General features: G+C 39.2%; 3 protein-coding genes across 4 annotated transcripts; 1 reads left to right on the top strand and 2 right to left on the bottom strand.

Annotated features, from left to right (window-relative positions):
- Positions 1-6,917: 6,917 nt before the first annotated feature.
- Positions 6,918-14,973, bottom strand: b4galt7 (xylosylprotein beta 1,4-galactosyltransferase, polypeptide 7 (galactosyltransferase I)). Its single transcript, XM_074674754.1, has 6 exons — positions 14,374-14,973; positions 11,827-12,150; positions 11,523-11,748; positions 11,264-11,347; positions 11,056-11,160; positions 6,918-9,966 (listed from the first exon to the last, which is right to left on the bottom strand). The coding sequence occupies exons 1-6, from the start codon at positions 14,424-14,426 to the stop codon at positions 9,814-9,816; spliced, it is 945 nt and encodes a 314-aa protein (XP_074530855.1). The 5' UTR covers positions 14,427-14,973; the 3' UTR covers positions 6,918-9,813.
- A 740-nt stretch (positions 14,974-15,713) lies between these two features.
- On the bottom strand, positions 15,714-20,950 carry tmed9 (transmembrane p24 trafficking protein 9). Its single transcript, XM_074674934.1, has 5 exons — positions 20,762-20,950; positions 18,174-18,274; positions 17,968-18,093; positions 17,732-17,878; positions 15,714-17,644 (listed from the first exon to the last, which is right to left on the bottom strand). Exons 1-5 carry the CDS (start codon positions 20,907-20,909, stop codon positions 17,495-17,497), a joined length of 672 nt encoding a protein of 223 aa, XP_074531035.1. The 5' UTR covers positions 20,910-20,950; the 3' UTR covers positions 15,714-17,494.
- Positions 20,951-22,039: 1,089 nt separating this feature from the next.
- On the top strand, positions 22,040-24,505 carry tmem216 (transmembrane protein 216). 2 transcript variants are annotated; one of them, XM_074674563.1, is made up of 6 exons: positions 22,040-22,094; positions 22,673-22,686; positions 22,786-22,879; positions 23,177-23,269; positions 23,979-24,180; positions 24,263-24,505. In XM_074674563.1, the coding sequence occupies exons 1-6, from the start codon at positions 22,085-22,087 to the stop codon at positions 24,276-24,278; spliced, it is 429 nt and encodes a 142-aa protein (XP_074530664.1). In that variant the 5' UTR covers positions 22,040-22,084; the 3' UTR covers positions 24,279-24,505. The 2 variants fall into 2 exon arrangements, with proteins under 2 accessions (XP_074530664.1, XP_074530665.1); XM_074674564.1 differs by lacking the exon at positions 24,263-24,505 and having other exon boundaries at positions 23,979-24,184.
- The last annotated feature ends 402 nt before the right edge of the window (positions 24,506-24,907 follow it).

Here is a 24,907-nt window from a genome sequence, read left to right on the forward strand (position 1 = left end):
CATTATTAGTCGTTAATTCAATATTAGTGCATACTTATTCTGAAATACTTCATCTTCTCTCCTTTTACCTGTTTCATATTTAATGCACTTGTCTGGTATTTTATTTTGAAAGGGTGTGTTTGAAAGGGTGTGATGGTCTTGCAATTTGTCTGGTCTTTTTTTTCTTCCTTTTTTTGAATTTCCTTAATTTTTTAATATATATTTTTTGTTAGTTGAGGTGATGTCTGCTACATTTAAGTCTTGACTTCTGCAAACCTTTCAGAAGTCTTTGCAGAATCCAAATGATAAATTTAAAGGATCAACCATCAAAGTGGGTAGAGACAGGAGAATGAATACGCAACAAATTAAATGATCATTTAAGATGAGAAAAAAAAAATACAACTCAAAAAGAAATTGTAAGAAAATTAAAAGTAAGACAGAATAATTTGGAGACAGAAAGTCGGCTCAATATTGCAGCTGTAAATAATCAGTGAAGAAATCTGGATTTGTTTTTCTGAGAAAAAATGTAAGAAAAACAATGTAAGAAAGAATGGGTAAGTAAAAAGTGAAGTGTTTGGCATTTTAAAGTTTTAAAAATAAACTTGGTTGCTTTAGAGTTTTGGTGGATTTGATTCTGACTGAGAATGAATGGATAAAACCTGAAAGAGCAAATGTTTTTCCTTCAGTTTCTTTCAACATCTGTCCTCTGAAGGATCCTCTGACATCAGGCAACATGTGGATGTGTGCAAGCTCTCATAACAAACAGCCCTGCGCCCTCTAGTGGCTTCACTCAGACTCTGCATCTGAATCAGTTTTTCAATATGAGCCCCAACAGCTGCTCATTGGGTTAAAATATCTATTTCAAAGTGTAATATATAGCACATTAAGGTTATGTAGTTCACAAAATATAAAATTATTTCAACTGAATTGAATTTTAAAACTGTCTTGATTACATCGTGAGCCTCCCTTGAGACCAAACACCACTCCAACCCTCCTCAAGCTCAACTCCACAGAATCCTAAAAGCTGACATCCAAACATCCGTGTCAAAACACTTTAAACAGTTTGTTCACTCTGAAATTATTTTAGATGCTTATAAAAATAAAGAATGTTGTCACCTGTCAGTTTTTTATGGAATCTGTTTTATATGTTCAGCTTAGGTTTGAGAAAACCAGAGAAAAATTACCATCTTTATGATGTCTGACCACTCAGAAATTTTGTTTTTTATTTTGCAGTACAGCAGATCCCCTCAAAACATGCAAGAAATGTGAGAATCTATTGTTAATTTCCAAAAAATATTCAGAAAAGTTTCTTAAATTCAAATATGTCTGCTCTTCATCTTTGGCTATCTGACAAAACAAGGTCATAAATTAAATTTTAAAAAAGTGTTATAGTCCTGTTTTTTATTCTAAACTGCTGAAAAAAAGAAGTAAATTATTTTTTTTTATTAGAATAACATTTTAAAGTTTCAGTGAAGTTTTTCTGAATTTAAATGATATTTATTTTGTCTTTCTCTGACAGGTTTTTATACCTCCGGGTGTTTTCTGTGACATTAGCAAACCTAAAGCTGTCTGTTATTTATGTGTTTTATTTATTATTGCCATACTGTCCCTCCTATATGTATGTATACGTACCATATAGCCTGTGTGTGTGTTTGTGTTGATGTGTGTTGATGTGTGTTAGTTTGTGTGTGTGTGTGGTCCTGTAAAATGTCTGTCAGGTTTGGTTCAGACGCGTCCAGCAGCAGCAGTGAAGCAGCCAATCAGAGTGTGACAGACGAGTGAGAGTCCGACCATCTGTAGGTGGACTGATGCCGACACACACACACACACACACACACACACACACACACACACACACACACACACACACACACACACACACACACACACACACACACACACACACACACACACACACACACACAATGCAGCACAACAAAACACTGAACAGCACAGCACTCAGTCACATCCGTATAAAGAGGATTTTAAAATGTGCATTTACTGAAACCAGATTATTCTGTGTTCACTGTTCAGTCAGATGCGTTCACAAACTTTAGTAAAAAACAGACCTTGAGTTTTATTTTCTTTCATACCTTTCTGTAAACATAGTCCTAAACAATGACACATGTGCAAAGAGGCAAAAAAATAGACAAAAACTGATAAAAGATGTGCTAAAAAGAAGAGAGAAAAGTCTAGTCAAGCTGTATGCCCTACCCTAAACAAATTCTCCAATTTTGTAACTGAAAACAAGAGAAAAAGAAATAAAAGATGAGATACATTTGTTAAGACATAATAGGAAAAAGGAAAGGAAGGCAGAGTCACAACTCGAAGCTTGTTAAGGAAAGAGCTGTATGCTCTACCTCCCCTTACTCTTACTCTAATGTGACAAAAAAAAGAGGAAAGAAGAAAACAAAACAGGACAATGAATCATGCTGGATAGAGGAATGGGAGGTTACCCCATCACCTGTTGGTGAAGCTGTATGCTCTACCTCCCCCTTGCCTCTAATGTCAGGAAGGACAAGCGGGGAGTGACCTAAAATGAGAGAAAAGTCTGCAGAAGAAGAATGTACAAAAAGAGTCAAGGCCTGAAGCCTGTTTGGGCAGGAGTTCTCCTTTACTGAGTTCAACTGTATGCTCTACCTCCCACTGTCCTCTGGAAACTATGAAAGAAGAGAGGCAGTAGGGAATGACTGTGCTGAGGGATGTTGTGAAGAGGACAAGATAACCAGAGCCAAGGAAAGGGGTCTGTTTGGGCTTGGGTTCATTCCTTTTATGTCAAACTGTATCCTCTACCTCCCCCTCTGCTCCATCCTTATAAAAGCTGAAAAAATACATTACAAATTATATATGAGAAAATTCTTCAGAGGAACTGTAAAACAAAACAAGAGAAGTCCTGTTTGTGACAGAAAATTCATCAACCAGGAAAGCTGTACGCTCCATCTTCCCTCTACTCTTCTTCATATCTATGCAAAAGAGGAGGGCGTTAGTAGAGATGTTAAAATGAGGACAGAGAATTCAGAATCAGGTTGATAAACCTGGTCAAGGTGGATCCTGGATAAGTTAGACGGTACGCTTTATCTCCCCTTACTCTTCTTTAATCATGACTAAAGAGAGAAGAAGAGTCTAAGGGGGGCCAGAAGACAAATCTGTAAAGAGATGTTGGAAAGGGAGCATGAATATCAGCAAAAATGAGAGCCTTCACTAGGTTAAGCTGTATGCTCTACCTCCTCCACTCCATTGTCATGAGGGATGAGAGGAAAGTGAAGGAAAGGTCTGTAGAGAGTACAGAGAAAGCAGAGCCAAGGCAGGTAGCCTCTTTTAGTTTTGACTCTCTTCTGCCAGATAAGGCTGCATGCTCTACCTCCACTTCCACCAAAATCAGTGTGACTAACCTGTTACACCTCATACTCTCCTTTAATCATGCCAAAAAATCAAGCCAAAACGAAAGGCATGTTGGGTCCAGAACTCACCCTTTTTGATTAAGGCTGTATGCTCTACCTTCACCCCTTTGGGAGAGATGCTGAGGAGATGCAAATAAGAGGTGAAATGAGAGTCCTGTTGGGGCTAGAGCTATGCTAGGTTAGCATTTTATAAGGGGAGAAGATCGAAAACAGAGAGTTGGAGTTAAGCTTAGTTTTACTGAGTAAGGCTGCATGCTCTACCTCCCCTTACTCTTTCATTTCCAGGGTAAAGAAAATAAGTTGGACATCTCTTTCTGAATAGTTTTTTTTTCTCTGTTATCATCCATCATAAAGTCCGTCCTCAGAATTAACATCCACCATCCAACCGATAGTTTCGATTCTTGCTGCTAAAACTGTTTCAGATTTCCATCAAACCAAAAACTTAACAAATGATGCCTCACCTCACCTCACCAAAATGCATTTATCCTTAACATATCTCGGCCTGTTGCAGCCTCATGTGTGTTAATATTTGTATTTCTTCCAGCTTGAGAGCACCAGATGAGACGTCTCCTGGTGTTTCTCTCCCTCTTGTGTTTTATTCGCCGTGTAGTGAATCTGATTACTCACCCTCTTCTTCCAGTTTATCTTTTATTTTTCGCTAATTGCTGCATAATAGAAGCATAATCCCCTACATTCATTAACAAAGGCTGAAAATTAAGTGTCGGCACCACATCTGCTCCCGAGCCCTGTGCGTCTGCAAATGTGTGTGAACCGCACAGCCGGGCCCCCTTTGCTTATTACTATAGCATTAATATTATCTTAGATCGCTGCAGAGGTAAAGATTTATAATCACCGAGCTGGGAATTAAAAAATTAGCACAAAGCTGCAGCTCAGGAGCGAAGCTGGAGTCTATTTGTGGCAGCAGAGAGGTGTTTTTTTTTTCTGTCACAGTCACCTCCAAGAAAAGGTGAAAATTGCACCCTGGGGGAAACAGCTTTGAGTGTGTATGCGTGGGTGTGTGTGGGTGTAGATTCACCCCTTCCTCTCTTTGTCTCCATCTTTGGCTCGCCCACAAAAAATCCACAACTGTACGCTCAGAGCTGGTTCAGAGACAGAGCCGGGCTGTGATGGCTGCAGGGCCTCCAGGGGAACGAGGAGCGCTAATGTCTTAATAATCTCCTCAACGCGTTCACAACGCAGGCTGAGGCAGAAAACAAAGAGGAAACACAGACTCCAGGCTTGTTGATCCTGTCATGAGTGGACAGCTCTGAGTCCCACCTTTTATACTTTGTGCTTCACGCATGCAGGAGCCCCATTGGTCAACACAGCTGTCAGCCAATCACCTCAAGATCAAACTAAACCATCAGATGTGACTACTGTGACATAAATCCTCTTACTCTGACAGAAACTATGACAAATTTTATACCCATGCTCTATCTGTTTACACGAGGAGGCGGGGCTTAAGAGCTGTACTGCAGCCAGTCAACAGGGGGAGCTCTCGATGTTACGGTTCCACACTCAGTATGTTTACAAGCAGCTTAAGAAATCAGACAAGTACAAGCTTCCCGTTTCCATAGAGTGCGATGAAGATAATGATTAAGAAAACATTTTCAGAACCTGAACCCTAGAGTAGCCCCTCTTTTAAGGTGATGTGGCCCAAAGTCTGACAGACGGGTGTGTCTTCAGTCCACATCACATTAGATCATCAGTATCTCAACTGTTTTATTTAAAAGGGGCTGTGAGGAGTTTAAAAGTGATCTTGAAAAAGTCTCCTTTCTAGACAAATGCATGATTATAATCCGTACTTTGAAATGAGATAATCAGTGCTGATATTACAGGTTACAGGATATTTTAAATTGCTACTTCTTAGCTTCCCGACTTGATTGATTTACGGCACGTCTAGGTGTCCATGACAACACCACACCAGCTGACAAGGTTAAGCAGTCTGCTGAAAACGATTTCTGTGACTAGTTTTGTAGTGATGGTGGACACTGGAGCCAAACTGTCTGACAGAAAAAGGGCAGAAGAGCAGAAGAAAGATAAACAGGAGAGAGATAGAGCACGAGCTAAAGGCTAAAAGTGCTAAACTGTTTGTGCTAATGTTGATTCCAACCCACAGTCAGCAGTTATTCTACAGTGGTCTGTTCAAACTTGAGAGTCTATCAATAAAATGTATATAAATAAAAAGAGTGAGGTTACGTTAGCTCTGCTTGGCAGGACATAACCAGGCTTCACTAACGTTACACATTACAGACATGTCTTAGAGCAGTGATTTTCAAAGTGGGGGGTCACTGGGATGCAGAAAATTGAAAGGAATGGAAAAACTTGAATCTATTCATTTAATTTTAATTTACATTTATTTCTAGTTTTTTTTTTTTATATAACCATTTGTCCTGAGCATTCAAAACCCTGTCTAACTACTGGCTACATGTAAGAAAGGAGAATCCCACCTTGGCTGACAGAGCCCTGAAATGCCTTGTCCCTTTTTGCAGCAACTTACTTGTGTGCGTCTGGCTGTTTGTCAATAACTTCCTGTTCTAAGCAAATGTAATAATTATTGAAAAGTGAATAAAAGTTTGAGAATACATTCTAAAATTGACATTTCTTTGCATTTTCTGAAGCATTGTCTGTAGATTTCCAAAGGGGGTCCCAGGCCAGTTTGGGGGGCCTTGGCATAGTAAAGTTTGGTAACCCCTGTCTGGGAGCACCAAGCTGCCGATAGCACTACATACAGCCGGCTACTATAATGTTTGCTTGATGTCACGTTTCAAACCGTATTGCTATGTAACTGTACCAATAAATGCCTTACCTAATATAAAAAGTTGTCTTGAACAAAGGAAGTCTGTTAAGATTTGATCTCCATTTAATTCCAAAACCAACACACGCCTCGCTAAAAGTAATTTACGACAGTGGGCAGAGACTCCGGGTCAGAAGGTGGTGAGGCAGCCCAATAAAAACTGATCTTCCTCATAGCATCTTTAAACTAAACCTTTTCATTGAGATCTCCTTCTTGATATTTTAAATGTCTTAATAAAACAGATTTGTTTCTTACTTCAGATTGAATTAAATACTGCTGAACTCTGCCCCTCCTGATATTAAAGTTACAACTGGCTGAAAACTCTTTGTTTCCTCTCTGTGAATGGTGTCTCTGAGTCTAATGAGCGCAGAGAGCTTTCATTAGCAGATCCACGGTGGCTCATTAGCCAGAGCAGGATGACAGGCTGAGCGGCAGTAAATGCCTGCTGTTTGAACCCGCTAATGGCTCCCTAACCTCTGATCCATCGCTCGGGTACCTGCACACCTCTATTTCAGGGCATCCACCTACATTTACCTGCATTCCTCCCACTGATGACTCCTGTCGGCGCGCTAAAAGTCGCACCGCAACACGAAAATGAGGAGAGAAGATGGAGTGACAGGTAGAGGGGTTACCTGTAGTTATACCGTAAAGATTCATACACGCACACAGAGGGTTATAAGTTATGATATTTAAAGGTGTGAGCTCACCTCCAGGGGGTTTATTTCAATCAGTTTGAAGAGTTAATTCCACTTTTATCATATTATTGTAGCGGGAAACGCGCTGTGTCCACACCTTTAAACACACACACCTGAGGGAAAGAAAAGTCACCTCCAAACGTTTTTCATAGGCTCTGTTTATATAAATACTGAATATTGTACAAATACACGGTACCATTTTGTCTGAAAAATAAAATCAGGGTCAGGTTTCGGCCGTTAAAACCTTCAATTGTGGAGCTTTAAACTCCAGGCTGCCCCCTAGAGGCCGACAAGCTCATAACAGCAGTAGAGATGAAGACAGTTACAGCAGACATCTGGTTAAAAACTCAAAGACAGACTGAAGCAGAGAGCGTTAACGCTGGGACACATTTAAAGTGACAAACATCTGATCTGTTTCAATGACTTTCAAACACCTGGCATCGTCTTTTAAAGGTTTTTCAAAATAAAATACTAAGAAAAAATAAATAAAAAAAATCCAGTTTCTGTCAGTATGTTGTCATGTTGACTCAGATCTCAAGATCCTTTACTCTTCTCACAGCCATCTCTTACATAATTCATTAAATAGAAAGCTGATAATTTATAAGATAAGAATTTTTGAAAATTAAAGAAAAATATTAAAAGAAAAAAAAAAGAATATTTTTAATTTGGAATGATCAATAATTATTTTTATCATTGTCCTGGATCTTTATGTACCACATGATCTTCATCAGCAAGTGTTTTAACTTTTACAGTAGGAAAGATAGAGGTCAAAGTCAGGGAGGAATTATTCATATATCGGGCCCTTGGTGTCATTAATTTGTCATTTATTAAAATCAATTCGCAGAAAAAGTACTGGCACATTTGAGATAAAGTTATATTTCTGTATAGTTCAGCGCGGTTTGGCTCAGTTTTCTTTGTAAGGTACAGAAACACTTTGAAGTCACAGCAGAAAACAAATCCAAAGAAAGGGTCTGAGGTGAATCCAAAGTGTGTCTGTTAGAGGAGGTTATATATAAAAAAACACTGGCCGGTAGATGATGAGAGGATTTCTGTTGACGTGCAAAAAGGTCAAAAGAAGAGAAGTAACAGTCCACTCTAAATTACTAATGCTGGTCTCACCGTACAAGCCTTTTTTGTTTTAAATGTGAGTCACCACGCCACCAAGCTTTTGAAATTGCCTCGTAAACAGCAGAGTAGGTTTGGAGACACTACTCACCGTCAGTTCACCGACAGACACCAAACTTAACCCTGGTTTGTACTTCTGCATCAAATCCCACCGTAAGTCTACATTACCAAACTCCATCACAAATGAACCTTTGCTATAAAAGGAGATGAACCACAAGCCCTGAGATCTGTCTGCTGGTCGACACAGTTCTTCTTTACAACATTTACAGGATCGCTGCAAATTCACTGTTAATCTACAAAAAAAAAGATTGTGAATCAACAGTAAATGACAGCAAACATCCTATAAATTGACCATTAAACAGGCCTGATTGGCTCGTAGATTACAGAAAATCTGCTGTAGACTGGATGTCAAACAGCTGTACATTGACCTGAAACTGCAACAACTGGATTATTATCTGACTGTACACAAGTCAAGTCATAATTTGACCATAGATAGGTAACACACCAGCTGTAAATAAGCCAGAAACCAGCAATGAATTGACAGTAAATCAGCTGTAATTTGATCTGAAATAACCCTAACTGTACCATACATTAACTGTAAATGAGTCATAACCTTTAACCCTTAACCAAATCCTAATCAATAAATTAACCCTAATTGAGCTGTTAATCTTAAATCAGTTTTGAATTGACTGTAAATTACTTTTAAAATCGAAAATTAAATTACTATCACCTGTTAATTTTACAATAAAGCTGTAACTTGACAGTATGATGCTGCAAATGCACCATAAGTTGACCGTAAATCGGCCATAAATTAAACTTAAAACCCACCGTAAATTCACCGTAAATTAGCCGTAAGTTGACTGCAAAACATTCCAAATCCTCCTGAAACTCCTCCTCTCTACTCTTCTTTGTCTTAATTGCAAGGCAACATTTGTTTGCTCTAATTTAACATAAAATTCTCAGGGTTGCCAAAGTTCCCTGTGGACAAACAAGAAGGAAATGTGGTGGGACACAGAAGCATAAACCAGGGTAAAAAGGATAAAACTGTTCCAATGTTTGTCAAATCCCTTTTGTTACACCTTTCCGGTCTCGTCTCTGAAATCTTCACCTGCTGTTGCCATGACTGAACACCTCTATACAGCTCCAGACAGAAGAAAGAAGTCAGAGGTAGAAAGCGCCCTCTGCTGTCAAAGAAGGGTGTTAACATCTCCCCTACAACCAAATTTCAAGTCAAATGAGGTATGATTTTATCCCTAATCAGAGAGAAACTGACGTTATTAGGCAGACTTTGAAAAAACTCTTGAACTTTCTTCGCCCTCATGATCAAAAACCAGAAAGAAGACGTGATGTTTGGATGTGCTGCTTGTTTGGTAGATGTGTTTGACGTCTCTTATCTTCCCGTTTGAAGCACCTTGCTCCGTTTGCACGATCCCAGAGTAAAAAAAACGTCAGCATTCATAGCGTGCCAGCAGGAACCAGAACTAAAATACGGTCAGTTAAAACAGCTCAGGTTTGGCCATGCTTTTCAGTTCCAGTTAAGTGTAACCGTCTGTCTCTCTGTAATAACTTAACAGTCTTATTTCAAAGTTCTGCTGCTGAAGTTTAATCCGCAGGAAGCCTTCAGCACGTTTCTGTTCAGTGCAGAAGTGAGTCAGTGTTAAAGAAGTCTCTTTGTACCATTATTCCTCCTCGAGCCGCAGATTCGTCAGTGCTGCAGCAGCTTTTGGCAAAAATCTAGAAGCAGGACGATCTCTTCAGTAGAGTTTAAACGTCACATCCTGCAGTCAGAGCAGTGTACCCACATGTTTGGCCTCTATCACAGCAGACACCAGGGTGTCTGGTTCTGGTCACACTCCAGTTTGGTGTTGATGATGGTGCAAGGAGCCCCACTAATAGTCATCTCCTGTCGAGACTCCACCTGGTAGTGGAGGTTAGTGAGCCCCCCCTCAGGATCCACCTTAAACTGCTCCTAGAGGGAGGACGACACCGGGGAGGGGACGACACAGTTCAGATGTTATAAAGATGTTCATATTGTATAATTTAGAAATGGAAGTTTTTGGTGAGGAGGAGGTGGGGTGGGGTCTGTCTCATTTACCGTAATGCTCTGAGTAGAGGAGCATGCAAATTCCCCTTTGTTTGCGTGCAGAAAACAATTTTTTGACACTAACTACAATATAACAAGTCTAATTTTTAACACTTTACTGAATCTACTTGTGTTTTATATTTTTTAAGATGCCACTGTGAACCAGTTTTCACCATTAATACCATAGAAAGTCAAATAATAGTTGTAGTTTCATTGGTTTCAACCCATTTGTGGCCTCTGAGCCTTGATGATGGCTCTGGTAATGTCAGTTTCTTGGAGCAGAAGCCTTTAGGCAAAGCATAAAGTGCTTTTTTAACAGCAGGGAGCAAGGCCCCTTTGAGGAACTGAGGGTCTGAATTTGATTCCAGGGTAACTGATCTACCCCTGAAAAGTTCCTCCAAGGAAAGTAGAGATTTTGAAGGGTTTAGGAAGCTGAGGATGACCCTTATTATCTCAGACATGATCTTGTGTTAAAAACGGGTCCTTAATTTATTTTGAAACAAGTGCCTACATGATAATGACACTGTTTTCTGTGCATTTATTCCCACATAAGAAGAACTCAGAAAATAATCTTGTAACAGGTGCTTCATTTACTGTCAGACTGAGCAGAGAGAGGAGCAGACGGATGGAAGCACGAGAGGGAGATTACACAAGAGGAAGTATTTCCTCTAACCTGAGGTTAATACTGCTTTCCTGCAGCCAATTCAATATGTGCAAACTTCCCTGAGATATAATTTTCAGAGACTCCAAAAAAGAGCAATGCAAGTGACTTTATTCACCAAATAAATTTGCACCGACTACAACTATTGGCTACAGGAACCATTTACTTACTTAAGGAGAAGTTCCTGGAACTATAACTTCTATAAGAGTTTATAAAACCTTTGTCAAGTCTTTTTGCACAGACTTGTTTGGGTTCTTCTGTAGTAAAAACTGTAGCATCTTTAATATCCACTGATAACTGTGTGATTCTTGTACCTGTTTCTGAGCTGCGACTCTCTTCTGGTCTCTCTTCCTCCAGGCTGGGTCGTGGATGTGGAGGAAGGTTTTATATCCTGTTGTGATCCCGCTGGGTCTGAACAGCTGCAGAGAAAAATAAAAGGATGTGAAAAACCCACAATATGGTTTCTTAGGATGTCAGAAAGGAAAGTAGTCAAGAAGTCCAGTGGTCTCTGGGGGGGTTTACCTGTAGCTCAGCTTTCCTCAGCCGTCTGTAGAACTCATCGTCCTCTCTGCCCCAACCCCAGAACCTGTTGGACATGCCGTTACACTGAAAACACAAAGAGAACAACATTTTAATCCTGTCACTTTCACACACTGCGATTCCTTCACAGTTCAGCTCTACGAGTTAACAGCTCCATCTAGTGGACACTTTGAGTCATCACACGACTGTGTCAACAGACCCTTCACCATAACGACCCCCCCTGTGTGCTGCAGCTCCGTACCATGCTGTAATGTTTCTTGGTGAGCAGCAGGATCCCTCCCACGTAGGTCTTGTAGTGGTACAGCGGGTGCAGCTCAGGTGAGGCCACGTGGAACGGCCCGTCCTCTGGGAAACCGTAATCCAGGGCTTCATTCAAAGGCAGTAAATCCACATCATGCATCGCCAGGTAGTCTGTGTCGTTCCCACTCTCCAGGTAACCCACGTTGATCAGAGATGCTCGGTTGAACCTGGAATAAAAGACAACTGGAATCAACATTACATCTCTTTAGATTAACCCCCAGTAGGTCTGAACGAGGCGTCCTCACCTGTAGTGATCCACCTGGTTGATGATGAAGATCTTGTGTCGGATCTTCTTCTTGTTGAGGAACGTATGCATGAAGGGAACAAACACCAGCAGCTCCTCAAAGCGCTCTCTGAATGGGATGATGAGCGCCAGTTTGTGAGGACCCCAGGACGGATCGTCCGTCGAAGACACTTGAGTGTCAGGGCAGGGCGGAGCCTGCGGCAGGGAACGCACAGGGGAGGACATGTCACCTGAACAGGTGAGTTGCAGCCAGAGCAGAGAGACAAGCAGCAGGACCATGCAGAGGCCGAATAGCTTGTAGATCGTACATTTACCGGAGAGGAACCTGAGGAAACAGAGGAGGGGATAGAGAGGGTTCAGACTGATAAGTACAGTCTTTATTAAGACAACAACATATACTGCAGGTGTCAGGCAAAGGTGTCACTTTATTGCGGAGAAACAAAGAAATAAAGAAATGTCATAAAAAGAAGAAATTCTGGAAACAACAAGGAAACTGGGATGGATTTTTCATCTTATTGATTTGTTTTTCCACATAATCCTTATTTCATGCCTTTTAAAGACTTCTGTTACTCTAAATTAAAAAAATACAGTTGTGAAAACTTATAATATACTTATTTTGCTTTGTGGAAAAAGTCAACTTGAAGAAATGATTTACAAAACACAAACCAGGCTCACATTTTTAGCATGTTAAAGCTGCATCCATTAGTTATTAGTGAAACACTCACATCTGTTTTTTTTAGGGAGTAAAAAAAGCAAAACACACAAAATTAAAACTTCTGTACTTCAGGGTCAAATTCACTCTCATTTTAGTGACTTTATTTTTACTATATTGAAGTTTTCTTGTTCCTATTCTGTTTTTTAGCCTCATAAATATGATGTGTTATAAATACAAAACGGTAAAAATATTACTCTTTAAAGTGATACTCCGGGATGGAACAAGTTGGGTCCTATCACAAGGTTTAGGGCAGAAATTACCCCTACAGCAGTGTTTTTGTGCAGCAGAAGCCCAGAGCGCTCGCACTAAACACCCCCTCCCTGCTCCTCTGCCGGTTTCCTCTGCACTCAGACGGGGCCATATTTTACTTGACCAAAAACACAAATAAACGGACTCCCACCAAAAAAATCTGATATAGGTCTGCATTCACACTTTATTTAGAGAATTTTCAGCGCGTTACTTTCACAAAAAAGGCCACTAAATAAGGCTCTAGTTCTCATCGTGTCTTTTCGTCCTGGCAGACTACATGCGTTTGTTTATATCTGGCACGCCGCGCGCGGGGACTGATACACTAAGCAGCGAGCGCCTCAAGCCAGCTGTGGCTCTGCAGCGAAGGGAAGCGCCGTTTTACGACACAAGAAGAACTAGAGACTTATTTAGCGGTGTTTTTGTGTGAAAGTAACGCATTGAAAATTTTCTAAATAAAGCGTGAATGCAGAACCATATCAGATTTTTTCGGTGGGAGTCCGTTTATTTGTGTTTTTGGTCAAGTAAAATATGGCCGCGTCTGAGTGCAGAGGAAACCGGCTGACGAGCAGGGAGGGGGTGTTTGGTGTGACCGCTCTGGGCTTCTGCTGCACAAAAACACTGCTGTAGGGGTAATTTCTGCCCTAAACCTTGTGATAGGACGCAACTTGTTCCAAGACCCTGCCACAAGATAAAGATAAACACAAAAATATAGCACACAAATTCATTTTTGTACAAGAGAGAAACAAGGGACCATGCTACTTTTCTTTTTGAGTTTTTGAGTTTCTTTTTGAGTTTGATTCACATTTGTAACTGAATATGATCCCCAAAATAAGATGGTTGGCTGAGTTACTTCTCAGTAACCAGTGTTAGTATCACACTTCTCTTCTTCTCAAAATGTGGGGGATATTGGAGTCTTCAGAAATTCATCCTGAGTGCATCAGTTTTCCAACTCGGCTGCTCAGAATAACAGTCTGAACAATGTGTGGGAACGTAGCTACAGCCTCAGATCTCTTCTTAAAACTAAAATCGTGCACAGCCAGAATTCAACAAACTGAAAATCAAATTCAATCACAGATGTTTCCAAACTGTGTCTCAGAAAAAGGAAGTTGTCAGAGCTTAAAAATGAGTGTTTTTCCTTTAAAATGGTCATGTATATACCTGGAAGTGATGATGTCCCAATGATAGAAACCCCTATAATAACAGCTGATAAGATTATGGTTAAAAGACAAATATTCTGTATTGCAATACTGTGCCCCCTGTGGTATCTTTACATGATTTACAACAACCAATGTACAACCAATTTGGGCTCTTTAAGCATATGATTTATTAACTAATCTATCAAACTTGAATAAAGGTCACTGAATGGCTTTCAAAAGTCCCCAGTCCACAGTTGGGAAACTTCTGCATTAAACATAAATCATCAACATCTACTCACTTCTCTCCAGGACGAGGAACTTTAGAGATTTCGTTTCTTAAATAGACCAAAAAAGAGAGTTTTAAGTTCTGAATATACTCTATTTTTCACTTAGTATGAGCTGCAGGGGGTGAAGGTTGAAAAGTTTGATATAACAGCTGATATCTTACCTTCTCTCCTCTTTGAAGTAGAGGACAGGCTTTCTTCTCGATGAGTACATCATCTTTGAAACCCAGTTTAATCACAACAAGGATGAAAAACTTATCAAACTGCCGTAAAATCGACGGACACAGCTCAGGAAACCCTTAATTTATCTCCATCCTTTCTCATTTGTAAGTGTTAACAGACACCAAATAGTCCTCCATGCTATCCAATTCACTACATTTACACTCAAACACGATAAATTAAGAGCTCAGAAACGCTATAGTCGTGAAATAAAGCGTTAAAATCCATCCTTCAGCCGGTCTGTTCTGGATCCATGTCTGTTATCGAGCTCTGACTGTACACGTAGCATGTAGCATTTAGCATGTAGCGGTCCGCTCTGGGTTTAACGTTTAAAGCCGTTAATTTAAATTCATCTGCGTCACTGCACAAAACCGAGTATCAGTTAATGTTTAAATTAGGTAAAAATTACAAATAAATATCACAAAAACCGAAAAGAGAGCTATCTAAAGATTATTTCACGTTGGCAAATAAAACAGAAGCCGATTGTGATATTGTCCGACCGCTAAGGGAGTCGACTGCAAACGGAAGTGATCACTGAAGGTTCCTCTCTGTGTAATGCCGTTGTGCATACATTAGTCTGCATTTACCTTATTCTGAATATGCAAAAACGCCACATTTTATTGCAAAATCCAGTTTGTCTTTCAAAATCTTCTAAAAATGTCTTTCTTTTAAAATATTTTTTTTTCCACCCCACATTTAACTTCTTGTAATTTACAGACATATGTTGCTGGACCTGAGACGTTAAAGCTCCTGTGAGGATTTTTTTTTGTAACTTGTGATGGAACAGATTAAAATGAAGACTAACAAATCTCTTTGGACTATAAAATTGAACAAGACCCTCATCGATATGGGTGATTGTTTCTATGTTGTTACCACAATTCCCCGAAACTGCTGCAGGAGGGTAGGTGTCACATTACTTCCTTAGGGCTAAAATCCAATGCAACTGTTTTAAGTTGCATTAACTGTTGAATAAAATTTGTGACATTAATGTGATAAACTTAGCAGAGATTTTACAGGTAACACGTGGTCCTTAGGTGTGGGAAACAGAAAGTCTCTCTCAGGAGCTTTAAATTTTATAATACTCATAATTCTGGAGGGCATATACTGATTTTTTTTTTTTCTAATCAGATTCTTTTATTATAACCCCTATATCCACACTCTTAAAGAGCCTTTGTAGTCCCTATGAATTAAAAGAGATATCTAAAGTGTAGGCAGACAAAACATATTGCATGCATGCGGTATGACCTTGTACAAAAGCAGCAAAGAAACAGAAAACAAACTTCAGCTGTTTAAACCAAATTTGACAAACTTTATTTCGAGTGCAATTTGAGACAGATTTCACACAGTCTCTCCAAAGTAAAATGAATCTAAGCCCCTCGTTCAGCCATAACCCATTGAATTAAATGCTAACCCAGAAAACAAATGAAATCTAAGTTTTGAAACAAACCACCAGAAATGAAAATGATAAAAATGATAATCTGCCTCATTCTTTTTGCAATTTCCTTTCCATCTGACAGTGTACGCACTTCAAATATTCCACTTTTCTTCTTTTCACAGGACTTCAAAGGATTCGAGACAGAGCTTGTCACTTACACTGGCATATGAAAGCTGGTTTTTGGAGGTTTAAGGTCCCTACTAGGGTCTGAGAATAGATTTTTCCACTCAAAATTGGGATTCAAAGTACTGCGTTAAGGACCATCCATAGATTTTTTGCAGAAACTGGAGATGGTAGGGTCCATATTAATACATGTTAAATATAGCCTTTTCCTTTTCCCACCTGCTAACAGACAATTTACAGGCTTCTAAACCATCTTTTCTGAATATAAAAGTTTCGAACCAAAGACTTTTTAATGGTCGATTATTTTTCGTGAAGTCAAACAGCTGAATAGTTGAAAAGGGAGGCATCTTTGGCAGTTTTAGAGGAAGTCAAAATAGCTCATTAGATGTGAAAACAGACTTATGAGTTAAATCAACAAATAAGTTGAGTAACAAACTAAGAAACAAGAAGTTTTCAAGACTAGAAAAATATATTTTCCAACTGCTTCGTTAGATTCTTACATCCCGTAGCAGATAAATGTCTGCTGCATAACTCTTGACAGAAGTGCGACCACTTTAAACTGTTGTCCCTGACTGCCTCAGACTGTTATTCTGTGTCAACATGAGAGAAAGGATATCTACAAAAACAGGGCTTTTAAGTTAAAATGAAGATTTTCAAACAAAAGTATCTTTTTAGTCACTTTTTATCAACACTTCCAAACCTCATTTAGAAAATCTCTGATTTTGCCTCCCAGAACGCAGGAGTTGTTGGTTGACCTCTGCACTGATCGTCCTCAGTTTGATTCGATTGTAGAGCTTTAAATGATTAATTCTCTTTGTTTGACAGCTTTTAAAGACAAAAATATGAGAGGGAACTTAGAACTAGAGCAGGATAAGTATCAGCCAATTCCTTTTTTATGTAAGATAAAATCAGCAATTTTTTAAAAGGGGTTTGGTGGCAATTTAAAGAGAGTAACCCTCGTCTGTTTCTGTTTCCCTTAAGTGTCTGTTTGTCAAACAAGCTCAATTATGATACAGATTTATTCAAATTAAAGATTTCACTACCATCTGGAACTTTACATCCGTCCTCAAACCTTTAATGTACTCTGTTTCTTCATAATCAACTCTGAACATCTCCAGTGGCCAGTAACACATCATGTACTCATCACAGTGAGTAAGAAGGAAGCATAAAGGTCAAATTAATAAAAACACACATCAATAACGCAACTTTTTCTGTCTGCTACAGAAACATCGACAGGACAGAGTGAAGTTTTTAGAAGAAAATCGACTGAATGTGTGAAATAAATAGTTGTCACATTTTCCCTGATGGTCTACTGCGAGTTAGAGAGGCGGGAACAAACAGGGATGATAAAAAATGATAATCCGGAGATGTTTTCAAGCTGAATCTGCATCAAGACAGCAGCCATGCCGCTGCTCAGTACTGCATCACTCAGTAGACAAAACACACACTCTCATACCCATACACACACTCTAACAAACACACACAGACAAACACACATACACTCAGGTTTACACAAGTTTCTTGGCCTCAAAGAAGCTCTTAAGGTGTCTCATCTGCCAGATCCCGATGGCTACGAGGATCAGGGTCTGCACGATGGACCACCAGAGGACTCGCTGGTTGGTGCTCTCGCTCGTCTGACGGAAACGCTCCTCTCGATACTGAAAGAGGAGACACAGGCACTTTAAAATCCTGGAGCCAGCTGATCTTTCACCTCAGCCAAGACCTGAATAAAAACATCGACCCACCCTCTGGTAGTTCTGCTCCTTCTGGATCTGGTCCACCTGCTCCACCAGCTGCCTCACTCTCAGCTGCAGCTCCGTCAGTTTGTCTTTGGCAGCGATCTCAGCGTAGTTATTGGTGTGTTCTCCCACCTGGATGTCTAGGTGAACTCTCTGCAACACAACACACACATTAACAATGTTACTCACAGTGTTATTAAGACCTGAATACTACAGCTGAGGAGTGTGAAGCGTCTCCTCACCAGCATGCCACCAGCGAACAGGGAGAACTTGGAAGAGTTGGAGTGCAGACAGATCTGATGTTCTCCAGGTGTGTGTGAGGTGAAGGTGAACCTTCCCTCAGAGCCGTACTGTCGAGACAGAATCATCTGCAGGAAAAACACACACAGTTACACAATGATGAAGAAAACACAGATCACAACCACACTGCTATGAAAAGTTTCCTCACCTTGTCATCAGGATCTCTGACTTCCACAAACATCCCCAGACCCTGAGTGGATGGGAGGTATTCTTCTTTCTGTTTGTCGTACAGATGAGTCCGATAGTTACCTGCACACACAGACACAGAGGTGTCACATTTCAATTATACTTTATATGGACACATATCAGTTTAAATCCCTCCCAGCACTTCATTCATCTTTTTTTTATCCTTTACTTCATCTGGAGACTTTCACTTTGAAACACAAAATCTGTTTTACAAGTGAGTCTGACTTAAATGCAGGGTTGAGTAACAGCAAACACATTTCACATACAGCAAAAATATTCAATGTCTCCAAAGTGCAAAAAGGTACGAAAACCCTAAAAAGTCATGATTAAATACATCTTTTCCAGATCTTAACTTTTTTCTTATTATGATGGAACAGCTGTCAGTTATTCGTGAACAGCTGGATCACAAAATATAAAGATTTGGATTTTCCCTCAAAGGAACTAAATGCTGTTTTGTTTTTTGGCTCCTCTCTGAGTGTCATGTTAAAGTATATTCAACACTTTGTTTTCAATTTCAATTTAGTTTATTTGATAAGGAGGGACAATGTACATTCATACACACTTTAAAAAAATAATTAAAATGTCATTGTACCCAAATCTAGCTACCAAGCTAATTTCCATTGGTGGTCCTTCCAGTTAAATTATAAAAACAAACAGGTAAAAAAAAAATACAAGTAAAATATTTAAAGGGTTCTGTTCTTCTTGTTTTGTTTCTTTTTAAGGAAAAGAAAGAACAGAGAAACATTATCATTATAAAACATGTTACAATACATTACAATCATAGTTTTTATTGTACACAGGTGGTCAGTAGCAGATGTTTAAGTGCTAGATTTGGGCAGTAAAGTGCTGGAGTTGAGTAGAAAGTGCCAGAGTTATTAATTAAAGTGCTGAAGTTGATATCTAAAGTGCCAGGTCTCTTGAATAAATGAGCAGTGAATAAATTTCAAGAAAGGAGAGAGAGGAATAAAAAAAAAAAACAAAAGGGAGAGGTGGGTGGAGATGGAATGGGGCTGCAGCAATGCAAGTCCAGGTAAGGTAACGAAAGAGAGAGAGAAAAAAAAAGATAAGTAAATAGAAGAGAGAGAGAAAAAATTTACTAAATGAATAAATTAAAAAAGGTGATGGGTGGTCAGATGAGGATAATCAGTTAGTTACGTAAATAAATAGTAGTCCAAGAAGTGATAACATGGCATCATCACCTCTTGTCCTACAACATGATTACCAGTACCTAGACAAAGTGACATAGTGGTATTGCACAATATTAACAATGTAACATGATAATGCAAAAGTTTTAAAGTAGCCTATTCTGTTATACTCTGTTTCATAATATCTGTTCAGTGCTGAGCTTTCATCTGTTTGCAGCCTTCACGTTGAGGAAGTGCAAGATGAGATACTAATGTCACTTCCTGTCAGTGTCACATCATCTCAAAACTGGCAAAATGAACTGTTAAATGAAGACTGGGGGACACAGGAACTGCACTGTCACAAGCTGAAGTTTGTGAAGTTGGTCAAATGATCCTTTAGGAGTCATCACATATTGTGTTTTTCTTCGACACAATTAGTGATTTCATATTTGTGCATTTAGCCATATGTCACCTTAGAGTCTGTTTACATTTGATAGCTTCCTGGTCACAGGTGGACAGGCATACCTATAGGAGCGAGGACAGAGTTAGATCTGATCCCTCTGCAGTGTAGGGAGGTGTTCATTTGTACACACTGGTGCGGCAGCTTATTATCGCAGACTCCAGTCTGCAGCGTGCTTCTTATACTTCACAAATACTCCTAAGAATCGCGGAGGAGTGTCAGACCTAGCTCTGCATCCCATCCCAGTGGCATATTACCAAAAAGTCTGGGTGACCTTTTAGTTTTGTTTTGATTTGGTTTATTTGACCTCATGAGGATCCTGTAATATGATTTGTAAAATATTTTTTACAGCCTCTTTCAGTTGAAAACCGAAAAGCTTCAAGACATATGTGTAAAATTAGCAGAAAACTACCAAACTTCAAGCTGTCTTTTATGGACTGCTTCTCTTCTTATGTTTCTCTTTGCAAGCTCCAACACAGGAGACACTGAAGACCAGATATTCAGGTTAATGTCAGCCAGTCTCAGTCTTACAGGTGGAGCTGTATTTGCACAGACAGGTGAGCCGGGAAGAGGACAGTCTAAGGTATCTCACTACTATTCATTTAGACTAATGACCTGACTTACATTACATGACACACGCATGTATAAGAACTGCTTTATGTTACTTATATAATAGATTATATTGTGTCTAGCGTATGTTGCTTCCGGTGTATTACAAATGAAGCGTTTTTAATAAATGAACAGGTTTGGATGATTAACACGGAGGAAAACAACATCATAATCTAACATTCAATGTGTGTTTGACGTTACGTGTCAGCAACTCTGTCACCTGTTCCGTGATTCGAGTGTGTGAGAACATGACAGACAACTTTAGCCCACTTAGCCGATTAGCTCACTAACTGAAGTTAACCAACAGAGTTAGCCGTTAGCGTTAGCTCCTTGCTTCCTGTCGCTGGAAACACTCACCCATAATCATCGTCTCGTCTGGGATCTCCTCGATGAAGCATTTCTTCTCCGTCTCTCCAATGTGGAAGTACAAAGAGGAGACGAAGCTGTAGAAAAAATTCAGGAGTAAAACTGATAACAAACTCGACTTCATCCTGACACAGACCATCTTCCAGCAGGGAGAGAGCGAGACGGAGCATGCGCGGGAGCTGCAATGCCACGTAAACCATGGTACCACTCTGGCCAATCAGCATGAAGGACGTGGCATCTGGGTGTTGTAGTTTTTATTGATTGTCAGTACATCTTTATCATTAACGATAACTTGAAATTAAAGAATCTGAATTTATTAATCTAATAGCTGACGGAACCCCCTTAGTATTTAGTTACTTCACAGATGAAATAATGCAATTTAAACTAAAATGTCCTGTCATATTTCATCACAAATAAAATGGCATATTTTTACATTTAAACCAAAAGAAAACAAGAGTTCAAAACATTTTCCACAGACACACTGTCATTTATGTTTTCTCAAGTGTATTCCAGGTCTATCGTTCTGCTTCACCCAACTTTTTGAGCAGTAGTAATAGTTCTTTCTTTATTTTAAATTCTCTATCAAAGTACAGTAATGAGTAAATCCAGGCAAAATGCAATTGAGCTGCAAAAGAATACATAAAACAAATCAGAAAAGGTAAAATGGTACAAGTAGTTGTAAAACTTCACATGATTTTATTTAAGTTAATTATTGCGCTGTTTGATATAGTCTCTATTGATTTTTTTAAGAAGTTAACTTTTATTTTAATAAATAATTCTATGATAATTCACTCTTCTCTTTTTCCAGTCTTTATCAATCACACAGCCCAAGTGTTTTGTCATCTTGTCTTAATGTCAGTTTGTTTATCCTATATTTTTCAATATTCTATATGCCTGTTCCTCATTTACATCTCATGCTAAGTTCACAAGCTTTTTTTTCTCTCTTTCTTATCTTTGTTCATACACACATATAAATGAAAATCAAAATTACACGCTCACAATAAAAACATCAAGAATGACCTTCATGTACATTGTGAGTACATTGTGGTTACATCAGTTTTTATTTTTGTTTTATTTCATTTTTAATAATTTATCTAATGTATAGAATATTGCTTTACATTCCAAATGTATGGAAAAATACTTAAGAATAAATTTTGATTAAAAAAAAATGAAGCTGTAGAGGAGAAGGTAACAAATAAGCAGAAATTGAAGTAGTATCACAAATACCCTCTAGGTGGCAGCAGGTCAAATCAACCTCCCTCAATTAAACACGAGGAAGAACTTCCTTCCAAGCTGTTTCCATGGTGATCAAACATGGCGCCTGGTAAGACTCATTCGTTTTCATCATTTCCCCAAATATAACGTGGATAAGGGTGTTCAATGCGTGTTCACGGGTTTAATCAAACTCTGATAAGTAAACGTTAAGGGGCGTAACTTCAACAGCTGGACAAAAAAACCGTTGTAACTTCCGCTACCGTTAAAATCCTCAAAATTGCTCACTGTTGTAAAACGTTAAAACAAACATAACAGCGGTAATTCAGAGCAAAAGCAACGTCAGAAAGGGAGTCACGTTAAGTTTTGTTTCTGTTAGATGGTTAATATCTTTGAGCAATTGAGTTGAATTTATCAGTTTGTCCTTAAAGGTATAGGCGCCTACCGATTCGTGAAGATGTGAGAATAGCTCTTCTTGTTTTAACTAAATACAGAATCCTCTGTGAACTTTCATATAGATTATAGTCTTTGTATGTAAATTTAGTCCTCATTGGGATTTTCAATGAGCAGTCTGAAGTCACACCCGGGGTTAGTTTCGTCATAATTTAACTCCTAATTTTTTAAACTTCATCTATAGTATTCATTTTCAATCGTCTTAATATCTCATTTTTCTTCCTTTTTTCTCTACAGGAGGCCAACCAATCGTATCCTTTGCATCACACTTGTGAAAAGTGTCTTTAAATGTGTGTAAATGTATGAGAGACACATGTCCCACTCTGTTGTCCTTGACCCTGTCTCTTCAGCTGTCGTCCACTCCTCTTCAGGTCCTCTTCTTCCTGAACAGCTGGTACTTTGCTGCTTTCTACCTGGCTGAGGTGCTGATGTTCATTTATAAAGGTCAGCGAGACTCTTAATCTCATCCACACGTTTCCAAGAACAGATCTAAAGCTATCTTCAAACACTCTGAATGAAGTGTTCATGTTTCAGGGCATTTTCTCAGCAGGTATAGTGACATCTCCTGGATGAACGGTGGTATTGCATTCATTTTAAAGGCTGAATGCAAAATGTCTCGATTGACACAAACAACAAATAGAATAGGGATATTTTATCTCCGTCAGCATACCAGGGCTGATTGAATGCTTCAAGCTGCACATGCACTGATAACCTCAACATTTGTTTAATTCCTCTTCTCAGGGATTATTCTCCCCTACCCATCTGATAATCTGGTTCTGGATGTGGTTCTGCTGCTGCTCTTCCTCGCTCTAGAGATTCTCAGGATCTTTTACGGTGAGCAGAATAATCTGAAAACGCAACATTTCCTCTGTTCTGTTAGTCACTTTTCTAACTACAGCTTCACATTACAAGATCTCATCTACACTAAGCTCTTCCTGCATGTGTTGTTTCTTGTTTTTTTGTCTATTACTCCAAAAGTCCACGCCTGTATGACCATTTCTGAAAGCAGATTTTTCTTCTCTCTGTTTTGAAAAACAATAGAAAACACCTTCATAAACTTGCCAGGTTTTCTTGAGTGAGCAGTAAGTGCAGTCAGCATTTTTTTAAATTTTCACAAAGCAGAGAAATAAAAACGATTGAGTGTTTTATGTTTATTCACAACAACCGGCAACGATACATGCAGATGTGTCAGTGTTTCTCAAAACTCCTGTGTTGCCATCCATGTAACGACAGAACAGGGTTTACAAAACTCTTTATCTTAGACAGCAGTTTTGAAACCTTTATTTACAAGGACCTTAAACTGTTGACCTGTGAATATATGGCTTAAAAGGAGAGCTTAACCTATGTTTTTCTTTTAAGAGAAGAAATCCACAAATTTGAGCAGGTAGTTAGTATCTTGTAAATGCCTCTTTGAATCCTCCATGGTTCCTGAATCCTGTTCTGGGTATCCAAAGAGAAAACAGAGCACCTTGTCCAGTAGGAGAACCAGATCTCATGAAAAAGACAGTTATAACCTCAGCATGGACCTCGCCTCCTCTCTCAGGTTCTAAGGGGAACCTGTGCGAGCGCTCTCTGGCCTCGTGCGCATCTCTCTTCATCCTCTTCCCTTGCGCCGCGCTGGCTGTTTACTACCTGCTGCTGCAGACCTTCGTCCTGAGGCTGGAGTTCATCCTAAACGCCATCCTGCTCTGCTTCTACGCCCTGGAGTTCTTGCTCGGACTGCTGTCTGTGTCTGCTTTCTCAAGGTAAAACAAATTCTCGTCTGGGGCAGAAATCCTCAGCTTAGTGAAAATATCTTCATTTATAGATCTGTTTTTGTCTCTTTAGGTCCAAAGTGTATTGAAGGAAACTCACCTGAACACTGAGGAAGCAGGAGGATCAGCTGAGGATTGTTTACTCTGTACATAAAACATCTTTATTTTCTTACTTTGAAATGTAAATATGTCTGCTACCAATTATTTTTTTTACTGGAGAAAGGGAATTATAAGAAAGGACGTTTGTAGTTTTTTTTTAAACAATTCCCGATAACAGACGGAGAAATGTACATTGTATCAAAGCTGAAATAAAAGAAACTTTTAGTCACTTCTTTGGAGGAATTTCATTTCAGCAGCTGTTAATCAGACTGCAAACAATGTGTTTTATTGCTTAAGTTTGGCTGCACAAGAAGTACAGAGTAACTGAAGCTGAGGAGACTTTTTTAGGCTGATGAAATTAATGAATTTAAATTAAATTCTCTCAAGAGAAAGGCACGGGATTCAGTTTTTCGTACAGAGAAGTTCAGAAACATCAGAGTCTCCTCATCAAAGCCAAACTCTTCCTCACATTTTGTTTTTGCATATGTCGGGTTTACATAAAGTTGCCGAGCTTTATCAACTTTTCCGAGCAAACTTTCTTCCTTAAGCCGTCTCTAATCTCAGATGACTAATTTAACAGTTAGCGAACAGGCAGAATGTGACCGCCGGCGTTGAAAAG

This window comes from Halichoeres trimaculatus, unplaced genomic scaffold, assembly GCF_033239565.1.
Source record: "Halichoeres trimaculatus isolate MK-OKI-2021-1 unplaced genomic scaffold, fHalTri1.1 fHalTri1_scaffold_7, whole genome shotgun sequence".
NCBI classification, from domain to species: domain Eukaryota; kingdom Metazoa; phylum Chordata; class Actinopteri; order Labriformes; family Labridae; genus Halichoeres; species Halichoeres trimaculatus.